The sequence below is a fragment of the Juglans microcarpa x Juglans regia genome, chromosome 1D (genome assembly GCF_004785595.1).
Source record: "Juglans microcarpa x Juglans regia isolate MS1-56 chromosome 1D, Jm3101_v1.0, whole genome shotgun sequence".
Classification (NCBI taxonomy): domain Eukaryota; kingdom Viridiplantae; phylum Streptophyta; class Magnoliopsida; order Fagales; family Juglandaceae; genus Juglans; species Juglans microcarpa x Juglans regia.
In genome coordinates, this window is record NC_054594.1 from 18,180,123 (window position 1) to 18,203,315 (window position 23,193).

Sequence of the window (23,193 nt, forward strand, 5' to 3'; positions counted from 1 at the left end):
AATCATAACTCATCCTCATTGTTCGTAATTCACTTAACACCACCTCCAAGAAAACAACCCGCAACCACTCACACAACACCATACACCCTTTTTAACCTTATCAAACAATTGCTAAAATCCCAATGCTTGCACAACCAAAACATCAACTTCACATGGCCCAAATGTACAAAGCCACAATTGCCAAACCCAACAACCAATTAACATTTATCACCAAACCCAATGACCAAATCCGTAACCCAAAACAACACAATCCTAACAATCTAGAAACCATAGTATTGCAGAAAAATATAAGGTTTACCTTGGGTTGAATCAGTCCAAGTAGGCTACGGCAAGACGGGTTGGGTGGTGAGCAGTGGGGCTTCATGTGGTGAAGCTAGTTGGATCACTGTGGTTTGAACGAAGGGCATGTAGCGGCTTGGCTTGGTTGCCAGATCAAAGCATAGAGTGAGAAACAAAAGGGGAAAATGGACCGAAAGAGAGAAAGGAGAGGGAGGAATCAAGGGTTTACTTGCTTGGTCTCAAGGTCGGACGGTGGCGGTGAAAGAACTGAACAACGATAGTACACGAAGAGGAGCAACATCACTCGATCTGAAACACACAGAGAGGGCGAGCACGAGAAACACTTACCAGAAACAACCTGGAGGTTGGTCGGCTAGGCAAAGCAAGGGACTCCGTGCAGCGGAGGAGCTTGTCGGAGGGTGTAGGGAAACTTTCGAGGGTGTGGTGCACGAGACCGGGATTTACTATGCAGGGGTGGGTTCGAAGGGCCCTGCCTTGGAGAAATTCCCTAACATTAAAAAAAAAAGTACTTGTCGTGTGCAAAAGACTGATAGAAACAGGGGCAAATTGCGTGGAGTGATATAGAAAACACAAAGGATGTGAGAGACCAAGAGAGAAACAAAAGAGAGGAAGAGTGAAGTGGGGAGGGGGGGGGGGGCACATGCGTACTGAAAAGAGGGAAAGAGAAAGTGATGGGAAGGAGAGAAAAACGGAAAAAAAGGGAAATGTGCATGACTGAAAAAAGTGGAAAGGGAAAGGGGCTTCGAGGTGTCTGTGTGCGAGAGAGGGAAACATAGAGAGATGGCGTCTGCAGGTTAGGAAAGAAAGAGAAGAAGGGGGAACTGAACCCCAAGTCTAAACGGTGTGTTGCACCTTTTTTTTTTTTTTTTCTAAGGGGTTGTGTTTACCTCCAAGGCTTGGGCTGGGTCGGGTTATTACAATTAATGTACTTATGAAACTTAAGAATTCAAAAAAAAAAAAAAATTAAGCTTAAATGCTACCAAAGGCTGCAAAACCATTCACACAAGCACTGCAAGATCATAGGCACCCACGGTTACAGACTGATTTTGTGGTGTATATATGTATATGTCTAAGTATGGATAGTTTATGACTACCAACGGATACTGCACAAGGGCTTTCTCGTCATGTTTGGCCTGTTTTTATTTTACATGCAATTACTAGCCTAAACTAGGGGTTTTTGGCTGCCTTAATTTCCACTGCTTTGTTCTGCTACAGAAATTCCTTTATGCCAATGAGACTTTTTGCCATAATCATCCGTTAAATGAACAAACAGTTCCATCCAAACAATCCAATGTGAGAGATAATAATAGCTCGGTTGTTGCAGTAACTGAAACCTCAAGTATTTAGATAGCTTCCACAATACAAAGGGATCTTCGTAAAGCCTCAGGGAACGATTGTTACCATGGATGGGATTGAGAAGTCAATGGCAAAAAAAGAGGGACCCCCCCCCCCCTCCCCGCGAGGAGTGCTTTGATAATATAGAACCTGAAATACTTTGATACGAAACTGAATGACATAATATTTAATATTGATTCATTAGTGAAAAATATTCTGTTATGTTTGAATTGTCAAAACAAAAACTTTATTTGAGAATCGAAGTCCCAAAGGGTGAATTGTGAATTTTTCGGATAGGGGATCAGAGTGGTTTCCTTGGAGATGGAAACTTTTACTGCCAAAAATGATGAAAGAGGTGCCTTCATTGGTTGTTGGGTTTAACCAACCCTTTTATTTTTTTTATGTTGGGGAACCTCTCCAAGGCAGAGCTCTTCAGACCCACTCCTGCAGAATAAAACCCCAGTCCCGTGCACCGCACTCTCGAAATTTTCCCTACATAAAACTGGTTAAATCGCTAGCTTTATACATGCCATCAAATTGGGAACTTTGGCCTTTTCTTTTCCTTCTTTCAATAGCCTCGGTATTTGTTCCAGCTCTTCCTCTATAATATGGTTAGTAGGTGGAGGAACAAAGTTTGATGTGGAAGAGCATCACAACAACAATTCATATAGGAGTAGTGATTTTGGACAAATGGGAGATACGATAGGTTTTATTTATTCTAATATAATAATGAACCTCTATGGTATCTGGAGTGTGTCTTGCTTTAATTTTGTGTGCCAAATGTGTTGGAGACCAAGAAAGAAAATGAATGTAATAAACATTGTTATTGCTTAGCTTTTTTTTGCTTTCATGCTTTCTGAAGATATGGTGATTGTTTTAGGTTTCAATGATCATACTCTGATTGTGAGTTTACAATTTGGTTCCTTCAATGCAACCATCCAAAAAGACATACATACATATCATTGAGAAATTATCCGTTTCCACGAAACGTGGACTATTATCTCACTCATTGTTCTTTTACTTAGGCTAATAGGTTTCCATTAAATTCTACATTTGCAAGATATCATACTCCGGGGAATTATTCCAACTTCATGGGATCAATTTTAAATTTGAATTGGACAATCGGTTATGTGTCTCTGCATTTTCAACCCCAATATCTCGTGCCTTAGCATTGAAATTAATTGAGTTTGAAGTCGGAATTGGCTTGATTATACATTTTGTCATACTACCTTAGAAGCTCCTATTGTGCAAAGGGGGATATGCACTATAAGAGAAGATGGTTTGGAAGTGATTTTGTTCTCTTAACTTTACAAGGTTCCACGATGCATGACTAAGGATATGTGTACTAAGAGAAGCATTTTTAAGAAAGTTATTCAAGTGTTGGCCTCTGCATTCTAAGTCTTTTAATAAAATCCTCCCCCCACTGTTTCATTTTCCTTTTTGTGTGCTTTTTTCGTACACACCATGTGTATGTGCTTCTTTAATATCTTTTGCTGCTGATGAAAAATGTTAGATATGCTTGTTATTTTTTTACAAGAGTCTTCTTCTTCTTTCTCCCTTTTATTTAGTGACCTCTCAAGGTTTTACTTGTAATGTTCATACCTTTGATTTTTTCTCCATAAAAAAGAATAGTCTTAGATTTTTTTCTGATTTCTTGATTATGCATGTATAGGTTACTTGCACATGCCAAGGTTGAATCTGTGAAATTGAAGGAAGCAGCTGAGCAGAGGAGGCTCAAAAGGAGAAGCTGGCTTTCATTTAGATGGTATGAGGGGAACCTGATATTACTACCTGTTTCTGAATATAAATTGTGTTGCCCTGTGATTGTTTCTTTGGCTATGTGTAGTTCCTAATTTCTTCACTTTTTGCTACACTGAAACTTCTGCTTGTTGCCTGCTTTCTTATGTACATGGCTATTTATATGAGTTTTTTTAACATCTCAGGCGTGCAGACTCTGAGGATGACTCTGTGGGGGATGCTTCTGAGGGTCTACAGATAACAAAGGAAGGACTGACTAAAGAGGAATGGCAAGCAATCAATAATTTACTGAGTCATCAGCCAGACGATGAGTTGATATCACATTCAGGAAAGGACATGCAGAATATGATCCAGTTTTTGGTAACTGTATCAATTGGACAGGCTGCTGCTAGGATCATCGACATAAATCAGACTGAAATTGTTTGTGGCAGATTCGAACAACTTCATGTGTCTACCAAGTTTAAAAATCGCAGTAAACACTGCGATGTGTTATTGAGATTCTATGGTTTATCAGCACCCGAAGGTTCACTTGCACAGGTTTGTTTTGTTATAATGTCAAGGTTTTGATGGTCTCATGCCAAGATTTTTAAGTCTGATGCGATAGAAGTGTTTTAGACTGGCAGTGTTCTGAAAATGTTGCTCGAGTTTCGGTATGGTCATCAGTTTGTAAATGTATCCAATTTTACTGCTTGTTACCTTTATTGTTCTTTGCTACATTTTCTAAAAATTTTCCGGTGGTTCTTTTATTCTTATTATTTGTGGAGATAAAACTGATGCTGTAGTTAAAAGTTCTATAGAGCTCTATATTGAAATATGTATTGTTTTGGTGCACTTACATGTTTTCAGCATTTGCTTTGCAGAGTGTCTGTAATGAGCAGAAGGTGAACGCATTAGCTGCTAGTTTTGTACACACGCCAGTTGGGGAGAATGTTGACTGGAGGCTTTCAGCTACTATCTCTCCCTGCCATGTTACGGTAATTGCATAGTCATCGAAGGAGGAACTAAGAGTGATACGTGAATCTGACAATGTAGTTACTTAATATCATATCTCAGTCCAGAAATCTCCTATATGAGCTCATTCTGAACTTTACATGCACAATGAGGCCCCTTTTCTGAAAAAATCCGCAAATCTCATTTGTATTATTAGAAGAAAACATGGAAAGCCATTATCATCTCTAATCTTTCAAGTTGCTACCTTTTAGTTGGATGGTAACAGAGCTGGGTGGGGAAAAGATCATTTTTTTCTTGTCCGCTGTTTATGTGGGTTTTTATGTTCTCTATGAACCTTGTTCTGTAAACAACTCATAGTTTTTCAAGGTACTTTTGTTCATCTCTAATATCTGCTGGTAATGTTTAATATGCATGGATGTGCCTTGCAGATTTGCTCGTCCCTTTTCATTCTCTTTTTTCCCTCACCACCATCTTACAGTCCCTATCATATGAAACTTCCTAAATCCGTATGGGTTTGCAGGTTTTGATGGAAAGTTGTGCTCGCTTTTTCGAGTTTGTGAGGAGAAGTAATGCCGTTAGTCCTACTGTTGCATTGGAAACTGCAACTGCTCTGCAGGTAATGATGTCAGTATGCGTTTCAAAGTGTTTAAGATGATACTAAATAATAGTTGAACTAATAATACTCATATATCTAAGGGCAGATGAAGATTGAGAAAGTGACTCGCAGGGCACAGGAGCAAATTCAAATGGTATTAGAAGAAAAGAGCAGGTTAAGACGTTATGAATTTCTCTGTGTGTGTTTGCTCTGTTAATTGATTTGGTTATTTAAGCACACATCATTCAGATGAACTTAGTTTCTTCGTAGTTGTTTTTTTTTCAGTTTTTTATTCCAATTGGTATATCCTTTATTTATTTTGACCGAGCCTTAACTCAAAACAATTGGGGTCGGATACATATCTCTTTTATATCCTATCTAAGGCCATATTTGCACTCAGCCTATTTCTATTTCTGCTTGGTGTCTCAGGTTTGCTCTTGACATTGATTTCGATGCTCCAAAAGTTATAATTCCTATCAGAATTTGTGGCTCTTCCATATGCGACAGTCATTTCCTCTTGGATTTTGGTCATTTCACGTTGCATACCAAGGTTTGCATATTTAATTGGACTTCTTTTATTGCTCTTAGTTGCATATACTTTGCCTGAAACGGTTAATCATTATTGCAGGAATGTCAGTCGGATGAACCGAGGCAGAATATGTATACTCGTTTTTTTATATCTGGAAGAGATATTGCTGCTTTCTTTACAGATTGTGGTATTAAACGTCAGAACTGCACTTTGGTCTCAGAAAACCACAGTAATCAGCAAATTGTATCTTCTATGCCAGAAGAAGCTGATAATTTCTGTCCTCTGGTTGATAGGTGTGGGATGGCAGTACTTATTGATCAGGTATAGTTTTTTTTTTTTTCAAATAATGATTGGTATATGGGTTTCTTTTTATGCCATTTTTAGTGATGAGGATTCATGCTAACACACTTTTGTATATTATTATCGAAGATCAAAGTACCTCACCCGAGTTGCCCGTCAACTCGCATTTCTATTCAAGTGCCAAACCTTGGTATTCACTTTTCACCAGCGAGATATTGCAGACTCATGGAATTGCTTAAAATATTGTATGGTACAATGGAAACTGGTAGTCAGCCTACAGTTGATAATTTTCAAGCTGAACTTGCTCCTTGGAGTCCTGCAGATCTTGCTACTGATGCTAGAATCCTAGTTTGGAAGGTATATTTTCAATTCCAAGGGATACAAGCAGGTTGGATATTCACCTCATGTATCTCATTTCAATCGTTCCTGATATAAATTTCTTCTTTTAGGGAATAGGCAATTCTGTGGCTACTTGGCAGCCATGCTTTCTGGTGTTGTCAGGGTTATATCTTTATGTTTTGGAGTCAGAAAAGTCCCAGAGCTACCAGCGATGCACAAGGTTTTCATTTTCCTTTCCTTTTCCTTGTGTTTCTTGGATATTGATTCTTCTCTGCTCTTAGTGATCTGATCTTCTTAACCTTTAGGTACTTTTATCCTCACATTTTTTTATTGGATGATCCTTTACCTTTGGTAAATATCTTCTTTTTGGAGTTTTAAGACACCAAATCAGTTGTATTTCATTTTTGGGGTGTTGCAGCATGGCTGGAAGACAAGTGCATGAAGTTCCTCCAACAAATGTTGGTGGTGCGCGGTTTTGTCTTGCCGTGAGTTTCAGGGGAATGGACATTCAGAAGGTAAGCGTAGTTCTTTTAAGTAATATGGTTTGAATTTTTCTTTGTATGAATCAAAATTATTGTTGCCTTTTAGAATTTGTATTTGGTAGGTTTAAGAGGTGCTGTTTTTATACTTTGCATGCCTTACTTCAGACACTAACAGTATGGTGTCTTTCGGTTAGTACAACAACATATATACACATGAACCTTCACATATTCAGTTGTTTATTGTTTACATAATATTCTAAGCAAATATTTCAGCTTCCCTTCTCGATCTTCATGAAAGTTAGCCATTTAGGTGTCATTTGGATTCGAAGATGAGTTGAGATGAATAGTAGTGAGATGAGTTGTAAATAGTAGTGAGATGGGTTGTAAATAGTAGTGAGATGAGTTATGAATAGTAGTGAGATTTGTGAGTTAAAGTTGCTGAATAGTAATGAATAGTAGTGAGATGAGTTTAGATGAACTGAGATGGGTTGTGAAATACAAACGAGGTTAGTAGATTTGATTTGTTTCTTTTTTTATCTGTTGGGGCCCCGTTGATACTGATTTTGATTAGTTTGACTTAACTGGAGATTTCAACTTGTGTAGTTTTTGCTTCTGATGGAGATTACTTTTTTCTTCTTGTTGTGGAAGCCTATTGTTCAAAAGTTAACTATAAAAAAATCTATTGTTTAAAAGTTTGCAATTAGACAATATATGAGGTATCGTGTGATTCCACGAGCCCTGAAATTTTTGCATACTTTATTACCATGTGTGGCAAAATGCTATTTGTGTTGGGTTACAAAACAATTTATTATACCTATTATTTCCTCTAATTTGGACATGGATCTGTTTATTTTTTTCCATCTATGTAAGTGAAAAACTAATGCTTTAACTTTTATTTTCCAGGCTCTGGAATCTTCTAGTACCTGGGTTGTATTGTTTTCCAACGAGGATGAAAAAGTCATTTGGTTGAAAGGATTTATTCAGGCCACATATCAAGCCTCTGTAATAATTTTAAATCTATCTTTTCATTATTTGGCTTTTTGGTGATTATCATTAAGGTAAATATGTATTTCTGCTTCATGTAGGCACCTCCATCTGTTGATTTACTTGGAGAAAGAAGCAATGTTCAAGCTGTGCTTGGTGAGCCTCAGTCCTCAAATTCGAAAGCAGCGGACCTTGTCATTAATGGATCATTGGTAGAAACAAAGTTATTTGTATATGGAAAGGTTAGCAGGTGCATTTATTTATTCATTAGTATGAAAGAGTTAAAGGTTTTGTGTTTCAAGGTATCTTTAGGGACTTCATTCACCTCCCGTATGGTTTAGGTTATATTAGCAAACCGTTAACTACTAGCTAGTTTTCATTGCTTTAAGATTTACAATTGTGTAATTTTGTATATAATTATGCAGACTGGAGATAAAGTTGACGAGAAGCTTGATGAGACTCTAATTCTTGAGGTTCTTGCTGGTGGGGCAAGGTTTGTATAGCCGCTTCTTTTAAATTTAGTATCTTTATTAAAACTCAAAAAGGGTGCTACCCAAGCACACGTGAAGTATACATTACAGACACCTAACCAGAAAAAAGTTTCTCTGTTGACACACTTGAAAAGTTTTAACTTGAATAATGTGATGTTCTTGTCTCTTCCATTATTGGGCGGAAGTAACACATGGGGCATTCGGAGGAAAATCTGTCAATTTCATTTTTAAGAAGAGAATGTCAGGGGAACTGGGCCTATGAAGACTCCCATTGTTGTTGTGTCAATGGGTGTAGCCCAGTAGCCAAGTTCTACATTTCATGCAGGAGACGAGTAGAATGGATGGGTCTTGCATAAAAATAAAGAACTTAGGGTTTTAATCTGTTGATTCGTGTACAAATACTGGAATAAAATCTCTCTTCAACCCTGTTGATTCTTCTAAAATCCATGATATTTAGCTATATTCTATTGTTTTACCGAGTCCCTTTCTTCATGCCTTACAAACTGGTGAAGTCGGTTTTCATTGTTTTGCTAGCCAGCTAACAATACTGCAAAAGAAAGGACATAATTCTAGAGAAGTGTAGTGGGAAAAAGGAGGGACAAGATTCCTCAATATAACTTCCCAATCTGAACACCAAGCCAGCCTTGTGGAACAGATGGATGGGGCAAGCAGGTTTCTTAGTCTTGGGACGTACAATATCTCAAATTAATCTCTCTGTATCAATCCAAACTGGATACGACATGTTTCTGGAGAGAGCTTTCTTGGTAATGAGATTGAGTGGGCCTTCCCCTCCCAGACCAGCCCTGCCATCTGTAGAGCTAAACCAATCTGTTCTTTGCTAGATTTGTTTGGGTGATATAAGAATTTGAGAAATCATTGCTTGATGTTTCTCATTGAAGTTCTTACTGTTCCTCAAGGGGCTGTGTGTCCATATAAATATCTCCCATAAGATGTGTTAACCTTATATTTGATGTGCACGACTGGAGTTCATATGTAGCTTATTGAAGTTGAGAAGTTTTTTGGGCTTAACAAACTTTTTGTCTAACCATTTACAAGTACAGGGGATTCTTCAATTATCATATATTTTTCCATTGAATATTTAACCATTTTATTTTACAGGTTTACGTAATTCGTTGTGAGGGCGACCTTACAGTCAAGATGAAGCTACACTCCTTAAAGATTAAAGATGAGCTTCAAGGTCATCTCTCTTCAAGTCCACAGTATCTAGCTTGTTCAGTTGAGAAAAATGACAAATCGGCTGCTTCCCCTGGCTCATTTGATCCTCATCCAAGGGAGACGTCTTTAGTACTTCCTGAGAATGATGATATTTTCAAGGATGCTTTGCCAGATTTTATGTCTTTGTCAGATATCAGCATTTATCCACCAAATATTGATGTGGGTCATAGTGGAACGATGGTGGACAGGAGTGATTCTGCTCTGTTTGAGTCCGCTGAAGCCTTTTCTCATGAAAAAGATCTGGGAAAGGGGAAGGGCATTTCTGGTGAGATCTATTATGAGGCAGAGGGCAGTGATAATTCAGATTTTGTATCTGTTACCTTCTCGACAAGGAGTTCTGGCTCGCCTGACTATGATGGTGTAGATACACAGGTACCTGAGCTGAGCGTCTTGGACTTTGAGTTAGACTTGACAACATTAGTTTGTAACACTAATCTTTTCAATTGAATATTTTCAGATGAGTATTCGAATGTCCAAACTAGAATTCTTTTGCAACAGACCCACTCTTGTTGCCTTAATTGGTTTTGGCTTGGATTTAAGCGCTGTGAATCATATGGGAAGCAGTACAGATATGACAAAAACTTCAGAAGATGAATCTTTGATGAACAAAGAGAAGACCGAATATAGTGGACATGTTAAAGGGTTGCTAGGTTACGGTAAAGGTCGTGTAGTATTTTTCTTAGGCATGAATGTTGACAGTGTCTCTGTATATCTTAACAAGGAGGATGGTTCTCAGCTTGCCATGTTTGTACAAGAAAGTTTCCTGTTGGATATTAAGGTGATGATCTTGTCAGTAGTCACTTGTTTCAGCCTTTCTTTACTGTTTCAATATTGTTAATATGAATTGTTTCTGAGAGTTTAGCTACTCTTCCAAAATATTATTATGTTTTCTCCAATGTGGATTTTAAATTTCATCTGTAGTTCAACAACAGTTTTCTTTTTGTTTTTATTTTCAGATCACTGTGATATTCTGTACTATATTCTGAATTGCATGTTTTCTTTTGTCTTTTTCAAGGTCCACCCAAGTTCTCTTTCCATTGAAGGCACATTAGGAAATCTTAGACTTCGTGACATGTCTCTTGGAACAGATCACTGCTGGGGTTGGCTTTGCGATATACGTAACCCGGGGGTTGAATCTCTTATTAAGGTCTGTTACCCAGTTTTTGGTGAGCAAGTGATGCATCACAGGCTGTGGGTTTTGTTCTTTTATATTTATATTCACATTATTTATTCTCAGATACCCTTTCTTTCATTTTCTTTTCCAGTTCCAATTCAATTCTTATAGTGTTGAAGATGATGATTACGAAGGATATGATTACAGCTTGTGTGGGAGACTTTCTGCTGTACGCATCGTGTTCCTCTATAGGTTTGTTCAGGAGGTACATTACAAAACTACTGGTGATTATTTCCGTAGTTTACATCTTTAGCAGTGTTAATGATTCTCGAGGTATTTTAATTTATTGACATTCAAGTTTCTCATGGTTTCTATGTTATTTGAAGCGCTTATGAAAAACGCTTCCTTGATTTTTAATTTTTTATTTAAGATATTTGCTATTACATGGTTTCTGCAGATAACAGCATACTTTATGGATCTTGCTACCCCACATACTGAAGAAGCAATCAAACTTGTGGATAAAGTTGGAGACTTTGAGTGGTTGATTCAGAAATATGAGATGGATGGATCTCCTGCTTTAAAGCTGGACCTCTCACTCGACACTCCAATAATCATCATTCCGAGAAATTCAATGAGCAAAGAGTTCGTAGATCTGGCCTTATTTCTTGTATAATACTAATTTGATAGACTTCTAGATACGATTTGAGTGAGACGATTTACGACCTAGGAGTTCTAGAGAGAAAAGTATTAATTTCAAAGGTTGAAATGTGTCACATGAAAATTTTACAAATTAAATAAATATCTGGAAGGTATGTGAATTGGAGTAATGTAGTACTTTTGACGCAGGGATCTTGGTATTGGTGGAGGTGGTGACAACAATGGTGTTGGTGGTGGTTAAGTTACCAATTGTCCCAAAATTTAAAGTTCATGACAACAGTTAAACGTAATTGTTTACTTAATATCCTTATATTTCCATTTATGTGTGGGCCAAACACTCCTCAATAAGTGGGTTCAAGCTGTGAAATATTCAATCGAAATGAGATGCAACGAGTGGAGTTTTGTTCTAATTCAGGATCACTGCTGTGATTCGATGTTAAATCACCAATTATCCAAAAACCTTTAGTTGATGGGAATTGATGAATTTTATCATTTAAAATGGTAAAGGCGATGACTAATAGGTTTTGTTGTTGCTGATAGCAATGAAGAGGTGATGAGTTAGATGTTGGTGGTTGTCGTAGTAACGATGCATTAGTATTTTGGGTGATATTGATGACTGTAGTGGTTGGAAAATGCGGTGGCAGCAGCTGTTGTGGGTACGGTAATAGATGGAAGCTGCTAATGATGGGTGGTGGTGGTGGTGGTGTGACTGCTGCAGCCATGAATGATGGCAATGATGTTTGTGTAACATTGGTGGTGGTTCAATATGGTGGTCTTGGTTGTGATGACAATGACAAGGGTTGCAAACATAACTCCTTGCATGGGTGATTTGGAAGGACCACTCTTTTTTTTTTTAAGTTTTGATTGGTGGGATTGGGATTTCTATACAAAGATTTCTGAAAATCCTATTTTATTGAGCTCAGCAGAAACAGAAATTCCTAAGTTCCTACATTCTTTCATGAAAATGAAGTCTTGTAGTTCCTGTTTTGCTTAAAGATGTATACAAAAATATAATGTTTACTGAAAGATTATATGCTATCACATTTCAATTTGTCCAAGGAGCATGGCTTGGAAATCGTATTAAATTGTCTGCCTATTTGAGCTTGAGCTACAAATTTAGCAGTGCTAAACTTTGTTGTGTTGACTTATTTTGATTAGGAACCCCTTTTCTTTTCCTCGATTTATCCTTCTTACGGTTCATTTTTCCTTTTTGGTTGATTTAATAGTTGTGGTAAAATAGCTTTGCAATTTTTTGTATACATGATGTTAATATTTGTAGGCTTAATGTTCAGTTGAGTGTAATCTTTTGGTATTTTGCAGTTTCATTCAACTTGATCTGGGCCAGCTGCAGGTGACGAATAAATTTAGTTGGCATGGCAGCCCAGAGAAAGATCCTTCAGCTGTCCATATTGATGTTTTACGTGCTGAGGTTCATATCCTTTTTTATTTCATAGTGTATTGACATTATCGATTTACTTCACTATTTTTCACACCGGCATTTTGTTTTTCAGATTCTGGGTATCAACATGTCTGTAGGAATCAATGGTAGTCTTGGTAAACCAATGATAAGGGAAGGCCAAGGATTTGATGTTAATGTGCGCCGAAGTTTGAGAGATGTGTTTAGAAAAGTTCCAACCTTTTCGCTAGAAGTGAAGGTAGTATTTGCACTTGAGATTCTTATCAACTAGTTACTTTCTTGCTTCTCATTTGATGGCTTAAACAACTTTAATATACCTTGTGTGGGGCAGTGTTGATGCCATTATGGTTTACATTGTTCTATATGGTGTCATGTGAAGATGGTATAGACCTGTAGTTCTCTGGCATATAATATGCCTTGTGCATTTACTTGACGTCAGTGGGCTTCTGTGCTGGAAGAAACCTTTTGGATGGAACATTGTCTCTTATTTATTTTTTATTTTTTTTACATATATATGCTTTATTTTTCCACAAATTATGATCCCAGTCTGGTTTCATACTAGAGTAGAAGTTGTGGAAAAATCTGTGATTTTTTGGGCTCAATAGTTTCTTTGGTGGGCAATGATTATGATTTTTTGTGATTTAATTTGTCATATTTAAAATATATTTGGGTTGCTTTCCTAGATCTGTCAGTTTTATTTATTACAATGAGTTCAAACCTGTGTTAGTTCTTGTTAGTATATATGGTTTTAGATTAAATTTGATGTGATTGGTTCATTGTGATGAACGTAGTCTATTATTTTAGGGGTTGCAGTCTTTGTTTAGTTCATTTATACCTTATTTGATATTGTTTCTTTCTGATTAGATTTATCCATGATACTTATGATTTGTGTTGGACTTTAGCTGACTTAATTTTTGGGAAATCTGTGTGTGTAAGGTCCTGTGGTGGTGTGTCAGAATGACTCAGGCTCACTATTTTCTTTTCTTTTTCCTTGTATTTTCGGATGTAAACATTTGTGCTAAGTTTCTGGTGAAGACCCACTAGCTATAAGACATTATGTGTAAGTGTAATGAAAAATCTGTGTCAAATTTGGTTTTTATTTAAATTATATAGGTTAATCACACAAAAAAATAGTAATTCAATGTAATGGTTGATTATAACCAACCTAATTATACACACCCGTGCGCGCATATACACGTGATATAAAGCTTGTTTATGCAGTAATAAAGGGTTCCATTAGTCTTTTTTTTTCTTTTTTTTCTCGGTTTAAACCGATAGCATGGAATAGGAAGCTTACATGACTGGATTCTAAATTTCTAATCTGATATGATATTTGAATTTATTCTCACAATTATAATTTGTTGCACTTCAATTGTAATCTTCTAAAAGTTTCAACTTTATTATTAATTCTGTCAAGAGATCCACTCAACCACCAGTGTCACAAAATGAATTTTGTGCCTTCAGGGGTTTCATGAATTACAATGCAGCAAAACAAAATCCTGATTAAAATTGAGTTATTCTATCAAGTTATTCCATAAAACATATGATAGCATCCATGCCTGAAATTCAAAAACTTTAGCGAAAAGGAACTAGATGAGAGTCAGGTGGAATCTTTTATGTAATCCTATTTCAATGTTTCAGATTCCAATTTTTTTTTTTATTTTAATATTGTAGATTTTATCTCATTTCATTTCTGAAAATATTTTTTTTCTGTATAGATTGAATAATTTGATTAGAGATCAAAGTTGGATCACCTATTCTACAACTGACTCTAAATATATCTCTTGCTTGTTTCTTCAAATATCATGTTATTTAAATGGTGCCCTCATTTGATTAAAAGTGAAACTCTCTTAAAATTCAAAATTGACATTTGATGTATTTTATACACTTTTGGTTGGTTAACTTTTCAGGGTCTCATGTTTGAATTAAAGAAAAAAAAAAAAAAAACTTTATGGGATGATTGTGATTATGATTCTTTAGTTAATTCTTTACTTATAAAAAAATGATTCTTTAGTTGATATGTATGATTGATCTTTTGAGCAGGTAGGTTTATTGCATGGGGTGATGTCTGACAAAGAATACAAAGTTATTCTGGATTGTGCATACATGAACTTATGTGAGGAGCCAAGGCTTCCTCCAAGCTTCCGAGGCAGGAAATCTGGTTCAAAGGATACCATGAGGATGCTGGTTGACAAGGTCAACATAAGTAGTCAAATGCTACTCTCACGTACGGTTACCATAGTGGCAGTTGTAGTTGACCATGCCTTATTAGAGTTGTGTAATGGCATTCAGGAGTCACCCCTAGCTCATATTGCGGTGAGTAATTATCTTGATTCAACCTACATGAATCTTGATCTTGATTATATACATATATGTGTGTGTGTATCTGTGCTTTGTACTATTTATATTTTCCATAGTGTTGGCTGCTATGTACTAAACTATATTGTTTGTTTGGTTTTTCAGCTGGAAGGTCTTTGGGTATCATATCGGATGACATCGTCCTCTGAAACAGACCTCTATGTAACTATTCCCAAATTTTCCATTCTAGATATCCGCCCAGATATAAAACCTGAGATGCGCCTGATGCTTGGATCATCCACTGATGCTTCCAAACAAGCTTCTCCTGGAAATTTTCCATTTTTCTTGGATAAAGGCAGCTTTTCAAGAACAAACACAGAAGCTGACCTTGACATTGATGTGCCAGTTCCAACAATGTTCTTGATGGACTACAGATGGCGGAAGTCATCCCAATCATTTGTGGTTCGGGTTCAGCAGCCTCGAGTTCTTGTAGTACCTGACTTTCTTCTTGCTGTTGGTGAGTTTTTTGTGCCTGCTTTGGGAGCAATAACTGGAAGGGATGAAACAATGGACCCTACCAATGATCCCCTGAGTAGGAAAAATGCAATAGTACTCAGTGAACGTGTTTACAAACAGAAGGAAGATGTGGTGCACCTGTCCCCAAGTAGACAATTAGTTGCAGATTCTTTAAGCATTGATGAATACACATATGATGGTTGTGGAAAGGTTATCTGTTTAAGTGAAGAAACTGATCCAAAGGAATCCCATTCATTCAGATATCAACCAATTATAATTATTGGACGTGGTAAGAGGCTGCGGTTTGTGAATGTAAAGATTGAGGTACTATCACTTCCTACTTACAGATGGTTGTTCTTTTAATACTACTTGCATTTGTTTCTTATTTTTATAAATGGGGGCAATGTGTGCATTAGATTTGGTCACTAGTTGGAGTTCTTTAAAACAGATGGGCTAGATGGAAACTAATGTTCAGAATTTTGTTTGACAAGTAAGATAAGTTTTATTGATAATAAAAGAGAGAATTCAGCATCATCGGCTAGGTAGACACCCGACATCGCTGGATTTGGACTAGGCTGTCAACATTATCCACATTGCCAACAACTAGTAACTCAGACTTAGCGCAGCTAATCTTCAGACTTAAAGACTGCTTCAAAACTTTGGAACATGCAATGCAGAGAAAGTATGTCATAGACTCATGAAGGATTAACATGTCATAGAAAATAATAGGTGTGAGATAAGAAATCCTCATTGCGGGTCCCCATCGAGAAACCTGAAAGGTGGTCCTCATTTACCAGTGCCAAGATTGTTCTACTACGGCCTCCATGACAATTATAAGCAATGGAGGAGACAAGGGATACCCTTTTGTCACTATCTACGTAAGAGCGGAATGCGTCATTCATCAATACTGAGTGCACTGTGGATATACTTTGACCTATACAACTGCACCATTGTTGCCCAAAGCCACATCTCCTCAACTATAAATCCCACTCACATGATCATACGCCATTTTAGATCTAGTTCACACAAAACAACTGTCTTGCTGATGTTATTATGCTATCAAAGTAATCAGTGGCTATGAAAACTGAATCTAATATTTGTCTTCCCCCGGTGAAAGTATTCTGCAAGTGGGAGATGATCTTTACTAGCACCAACTTCAATATGTTAGCTAGCACATTTGAAATGATCTTCTATACTCCACTCACAAGACTTGTAGGTTGAGCTCTTTGATGTCAATGGCTCTTGTCTTCTACAGGATTGGGCTATGAATGTTTGCATCAAGACTTTCAAAATACGCCCCCAGCATGAAAATTGTGAAAGACCTTTATTAGGTCTTCTTTCACCACTTCCCAACAAGTTTGGAGAAAAGCCATGGCTTAGCCACTTGGTCCTGGGGCTTTGTCTCCATTCATTTCTCTAACCACCTCGCAAACTTCACACTTCACTTTCCTCACAGGTCCTTTCCAACTGCTTTCTTCCTCCACTCCCAATATTTTGAAAGTCAGGCTATCCAACTTAGGTCTCCAACTGAATAGCTCTGTGTACAAACTCTATACAAATTATACTATGCAATTGCCTGATGTCTTGGTGATTGACAAGAATTATGCCATTCATGCTCAAGTAGTCTGGAATTGCTCTGCCAATGTGAATTAGCAATCTAGTGGATGAACTGTGTACACCTGTTGCCCTCCCTCAACTGCAAGGTCCTTTGTCTCCATCTCCAAAAATATTACTCGAGAAGAGTAGAGTGAGAAATAAAAAAGGAAATGTAAATTGGGAGCTAATAAACATCAACATAAACTGGGCATGGAAAAATGAACAAAAAAGTTCCATTTGTAAATATGGATGTCAGCTTTGTTTGCGTGTCAACATTGTAGATTTGAATGGAATTGAATGATAATGCCAAATCATTCGAAATCAAGTTAAATGAACTGAATTCCGGACACTTGTCTACAATGTGTAAAATATAAAATCTGAAGAGTCCCCTGACTGTTTATGATTGTCTTTTCATTTTGCGTGTTTGTATATATTGGCAGTATTGGCATTATTAGTATATTGGCAATCAATGCGTACGAGTTCAGTTTTGTTGAAGGGGCACTATAATCGTATTAGACTGGCTGGTTTGAAGATTTGGAAGGGTTGTTGTTTATAGTCTTTTGCTTAGATCAGCTCAATACTCCACATTTAGATTGATTTTGTGTTCATTATCCATCAGAATGGTTCTCTTTTGAGGAAGTATGCGTACTTGTGTAACGATAGCAGCTACTCAGTCTCATTAGAGGATGGCGTTGAAGTTACATTTCTGGACATATCCTCATCCGTTGATGACAAAAAGAGTGTGCACTACATGCATGAATTTTCAGACACCACAAATATCTCTTCGTATTCTCAAAATAATACAAATGGGATCCAGAGTTTCACATTTGAAACCCAGGTGACTGATCTTCATTTCTAGATATGTTGTACGAATATATTTTCTTTCAACCTGTTTTCTCTCTGTTTTACTTTGAACTCTTGCCCTTTTGATATTATGATCTTCAATCGCTGCTGTCTATATCTGGTTACTGTATGTCGACTATTAGTATTATTTGCTTGCTCATTTTATCCATTAAACTTTGGACTTTAAATCTTTTCTTAAAATTATTAGGCAACACTCCCCTTGCAAAGTTCTGAAAACTTTGTGTTAAGCCTTGAACTGCAGTCCTGTTTTGAATTTTTTTGTCTTTGATTTGTGATGTTCATCATAATCTTGTTCACCAAGGTGCCTCTTGCCCTTCCATCTAAAGCCTTAATTTTTTCAGTAATGTTTAACTTAATTAGCTATCTTGCTCCTTGCTGAGTTCTTGCAGCCATTTGAAAAAAAAAAAAAAGAACTAGTTTATATAAAAAAAAATGGGTGGATTCATTTGCCATTAATATATAAAGCTGTGGCTTTTTCAACTGGAACATTATTATTTGTCCTGTTACCTTTTTCACCATGCATAGTTCCTAACTTCCTCGGCCAATATTGAAAGCACTGCTCTTGACAATGGAATAGGCCATTGGGCCAATAATTGTGAGAATAAAGAAGTTAATGATGATTTGTCAAACCAATAGCTTTTAACACTTTTGTGCCCCTAGAGATGCATTGTGATGTTGTAACCTTCTCTTGCACTTGGCCAATTGAAAGACAGTGGTTTATTAGCAAGCTTCTGACAGATTGTTTAGTTAATTACAGAAAAGAAAAAAAAAAATCGTAAAAACCTTTCCTTCTACAAGTCATTAAAATCACACCCCTGCCATCTTTGACCTGGATGGATGGCTATATGTATGAGCTTTCTGCATTCAGTCCAGTTGTTATTATGAAAAGAACTGCTGATATGGCTCTTAGGGTTGAGCTACTGATACTGTACACAATGCTTCCATAGTCCTAATATAATTGCATTACATAACAAAGTCCATATCTCTGATTTTGGCTCCCACCTTTCACTTTGCTGGTGACTTTAGAGAAGTTTAGTCATTTTGGGAGGAAGCTGTCATTACTAGATTTCATGCAGGGCAATATTTTGATTTGCTTTTGCTTGATAATAAAAATGAGTTCAAACTGATAGTTTGATTTTGAACATTTCTCACTTCTAGCTGCTTTTTCTAATGAATTCAGACATGTTTCCTTGTTTGAATTGCTTAATACTATGTTTAGGTTGTTTCTCCTGAGCTCACCTTCTATGATGGTACAAAATCTTCTCTGGATGACTCTTCCTATGGTGAAAAACTTCTCCGTGCAAAATTGGATTTGAGTTTCATGTAAGAGCATCGTATTTTCCTTTTGCAATATTTGTATTTTGTTATGGTGCTTGTCCATAGTGCACATGGGTAAAAATATCTTTGAAGGAGTTTTAACATATGTTCCTGATCCTCTTTTGCAGATGCAATTTATATGCTTTCACTTTTCTACCCCATTTCTTAAAATATCACTACAAATTTTAGACCACTAATTATTCTTCATCTCTCCACAAATGGCCCCCCCACCCTCCCCCACAAAAAAAACCATGCCCACACTTACAGAACATATGCAAATAAACGTGCACAGACCAATTAAGAGAATAGGAACAATTTTCAACTTATGTCCCCAAGAAGCGGTTTTGGTTTTAGTTTCCAGTTTGAGAAAAGAGAAGTAACTTTCATTAAGGCTGTATTAGTAATTCCGGTCAGCTTAGATGGTATTCTCCAAGTTTTGAATGTCAATAGAAAGGAGTACATCAACATCCTGATTTACATGTATAATTGATATATGAACATGGATGTTGAATTTAATATTCAAGTCTGCAGAATCATGCTAAAATGTGTAAACTTTTATTTGGAGTATTGATTATTTTATGTGAGATATCATGGAATGAGCAAGATTGTAACGCCCAATAGGGAAGGCTTGAGCCATATCTGGGCCTACACTCCAAAAGAACTAGTCAATGATACAATCGGAGCCCTATTAGAATCATTATAAAGAGCAAGAAGTTTTCCCTTCCAAGCAAAGTGGGATTTCATATGCCATCTACACTCATCAGTCAGTATGGGGTATCACTAGTACTCTAGGAAATGTATAGTTGATCCGGACCCCTTTTTTTGGGTCCTGTCCGGAACCCGGAAAACCGGGGTCATCCGGGCGGGTATTAAGATTTCATACCCGCATCTACCCGGATGTGGGTATGGTTTTATAATGTGGTTACTCGTAACTGGGTTAAACTTTTTTAAAAAAATCTTACTTACGAACATTTTGATCTTCCAGAACAAGAGAGAGAAACTAGAGAGCGAGATTCTTCCAGATGGGGAAGTAAAAAATAAAGCCTAGGGGAGAGAAAGCTAGCTACAATGTCCTTCCCACATCCCTTTCCGCATTTTCAATTCATGATCTTGATCCTTCATTCTACTGGTAGGCCTTTTGTATTTGAAGAAAAAAACACATTCCTTGAATCATTTTATGCTTTCAAAAACCAAATACGTTTTCAATTCCATTGAATCTTTTTGCTAAAGCTTTAAATTTAGGAGCTAAGCCGTTGTTTATTTCTCTGCTTGTCCTCTGTTTGTTTGCCTAGGAAATGTTAGAAAGGACAAGAAACTGAATTTTTTTATTCTTTAGATTCTTAATTGTTTGGGACCTGATAAAGAAAGCAAAAACCTTGACTGAACTGAGCCTGGCACAATTGGTTTGTTTAGCCAAGGATTTAGGATCCAACAATTATTTTTTGTTTTTGATTGTCTGCCAAACAGAAAACTGGGGCTTTATCTTTCAGTTCATAGCATACATGGTGTCTGAAGATTTGTACATATCGTTGCTGTTCACTTTTTCCTCTCTTCCGGTGGGCATTGACGATCACTTTTATCTCTAATTTTTTAAAAGCAGTTTTTTGATAAATCCGATTACAACCACCCATATTTTTATAACTAGGTAAAGCCAGGTACCCACCCATATTATAACCAGACTAACCCTCACCTCACCCGCATTATAGACCCGGATGTGGATCCGGGTATAGCCAGATACCCAGATCCACATCCGGATGCACAGCCCTAGAAATGTAAATTTACAAATAACAAGCAAGGTTTTCTTTTTTAAATAACAAGCAAGAATTATTCTACAGAAATTGAATAAGTAACAAGTATCCCATCTTTAGATGTCAAAGGTAAATACCACTTGGGAGCACATATCTTCTTGTAAACCATACTGCAAATGGACCTTCTTTTTCCCAGCTTTCCATTTACAATATATAACAATTATGTATAATTATAGCATTAGATGGTTTCAATCTAATTTTGTTAAGCATTCTATCTATATATGGAATTTTTGTTTCTTTCTTAATTTTTAAATAAGCTATTTTGAATTGAAAGTTGGGGTGGAGAAAACCATGATGGAAAACTGCCTTAGATGGTTTGGCTGTGCAGTAGACTGACTGAAGGGGCTATTGAGAGAGAGTGAATATGATTATTTGAGTTGAATATGATTATTTGCATAAAAGGGCTTGTGAGGTGACAAGAGTGTTGTGGAATGAGATCTTTAGAAGAGTTGATGTCGCTTGGGTAATGACATTGAGGGTGGTTGATTTACTTGCTTGTTGGAAGGAAATTCAAGGCTGTCCCCAGGTGGCGGCAGTATGGAAGATGATTCCTTTGTGCATTATGTGGTGTACTTGGTCGAAAAGGAATGTGCAGTGCTTTGACGATTTGACGATATGGAGTGCACAATGACGATGCTTCAGAATTTTTTTGTACGCACGTTATTGCTCTTGTTTTCAGCCATTGTGCTTAATGGAAACAATGTTCATGACTTCTTATCTTTAATTTAGCAATTCTAGAATGTATTTAGGTGTTCTTTTGTATACCTCATGTGTACATAGGCTATGCCTATTTCATTTGTATCAATAAAATTTACCTCTTATAAAAAAAAAAGGACGTTTATGCTGAAGATCGAGGAGTTTTATAAAGGAATCCTGCTGTTAAATCTCATAACAACTGAAATTATATTTAACAAAACAGTTTCCACCACATTCCTTAGTAGTCCGACACAATTTTCCAAAGTGAAACTTTAAATTGTAGGAAGAATGTATCTTGTTGCCTTCTGTCAATTTCACATATTATGGCTTTCGTTTTGCACTTTTCAATTCTAAGTAAGTTTCTTTTTTTTTTTTTTTTTTTTTTTTTTTTTCTGCTGCAGTTTTTGTTACTATCTTTTCATCCACATTTGTGGCTAAGAAACTCACATGTATTCTTTTTACTCTGTCAAGTTACTCATCTCAATCCCTGTGATACCTCATTTAAGTGATAAGGATAGGTGGTGTATGGGATCCTACCTTGTTCGGGAAGGAGAAGTTCTTGCTCTTTATAATATTCCAATAGGGCTCCAATTGTATCATTGACTAGTCATTTTGGAGTATAGGTCATGTCGCTTGGCCTTCCATACACCACCTACCTTTATCACTTATCAGAATGTGGTATCACAATCCCACTTGGGCTTTCCCTATGAGAAACTTTTTTTGGGATATGAAGAGTGTGGAAAGAATACTTATATGAGAAGTACTTGTTGCTTGTTATGTGTGTCCGTTTTCTTCTTCTTCCTTTGTCCTTTGTACCCTTGAAACTTGTATGTTTCTCTCAGCCTTAATAGATGAATTTCAATTCTGTTTTAGCATTTTTTTTTAGCAACAATATCTCCATCTCAATTTTGTGTATTTGTTTATATAACACAGATTAAATGCTTATAAAAGATTTAATTTTTTATTTCTTCAGGTATGCATCTAAGGAAAACGATACCTGGATTCGAGCCTTGGTGAAAGATCTCACTGTTGAGGCTGGTTCTGGTCTTATCATTCTTGATCCTGTGGATATATCAGGAGGATATACCTCTGTAAAGGACAAAACAAATCTGTCTCTGATATCAACTGATATATGTATCCATCTTTCACTTAGTGCCATTTCTGTCATTCTTAATCTGCAAAACCAGGCAGCAGCAGCATTGCAATTTGGAAATGCAATAGCCCTTGCTCCCTGTACCAACTTTGACCGTTTATGGGTTGCCCCAAAAGGTCTCTCTCATATTAGCTATATTAACATTGATTTTTTTTTTTATCAATGATAACATGCATTCTCATTAGACACCAATGACCATACCTCTGTATAGTTTGCCATGTACTTCATGAACTGGTTCTATGTCTTGATTGAGTTTCTGGTATTTTTCTTACTTACCTGTGGGAGTATTTTTTGCAGTAAATGGGTCCCTTTACAACCTTACCTTTTGGAGGCCTCGAGCTCCATCAAACTATGTCATAGTGGGAGATTGTGTGACTTCAAGGTTGAACTAGATTAAATTGATTTTTATTAAACCCTCGCAATTGTTTTTTCTTGTTTATTAATATTAAGATTTCAC

General features: G+C 36.8%; 1 protein-coding gene across 1 annotated transcript in view; it reads left to right on the forward strand.

Moving 5' to 3' along the window:
• The window catches only part of LOC121238071, an 85,768-nt gene that overhangs the window by 41,042 nt on the left and 21,533 nt on the right, over positions 1-23,193 (forward strand). Inside the window, 26 exon segments of the mRNA XM_041134932.1 lie at positions 3,308-3,400; positions 3,579-3,930; positions 4,254-4,367; positions 4,865-4,960; positions 5,046-5,113; positions 5,369-5,489; positions 5,568-5,789; positions 5,898-6,125; positions 6,218-6,327; positions 6,526-6,622; positions 7,493-7,591; positions 7,675-7,815; positions 7,999-8,070; positions 9,184-9,672; positions 9,758-10,078; positions 10,316-10,447; positions 10,566-10,679; positions 10,872-11,056; positions 12,392-12,500; positions 12,583-12,726; positions 14,532-14,804; positions 14,952-15,626; positions 17,518-17,736; positions 18,982-19,085; positions 22,557-22,852; positions 23,034-23,118. Coding sequence (XP_040990866.1) covers positions 3,308-3,400; positions 3,579-3,930; positions 4,254-4,367; positions 4,865-4,960; positions 5,046-5,113; positions 5,369-5,489; positions 5,568-5,789; positions 5,898-6,125; positions 6,218-6,327; positions 6,526-6,622; positions 7,493-7,591; positions 7,675-7,815; positions 7,999-8,070; positions 9,184-9,672; positions 9,758-10,078; positions 10,316-10,447; positions 10,566-10,679; positions 10,872-11,056; positions 12,392-12,500; positions 12,583-12,726; positions 14,532-14,804; positions 14,952-15,626; positions 17,518-17,736; positions 18,982-19,085; positions 22,557-22,852; positions 23,034-23,118 — 4,959 coding nt within the window.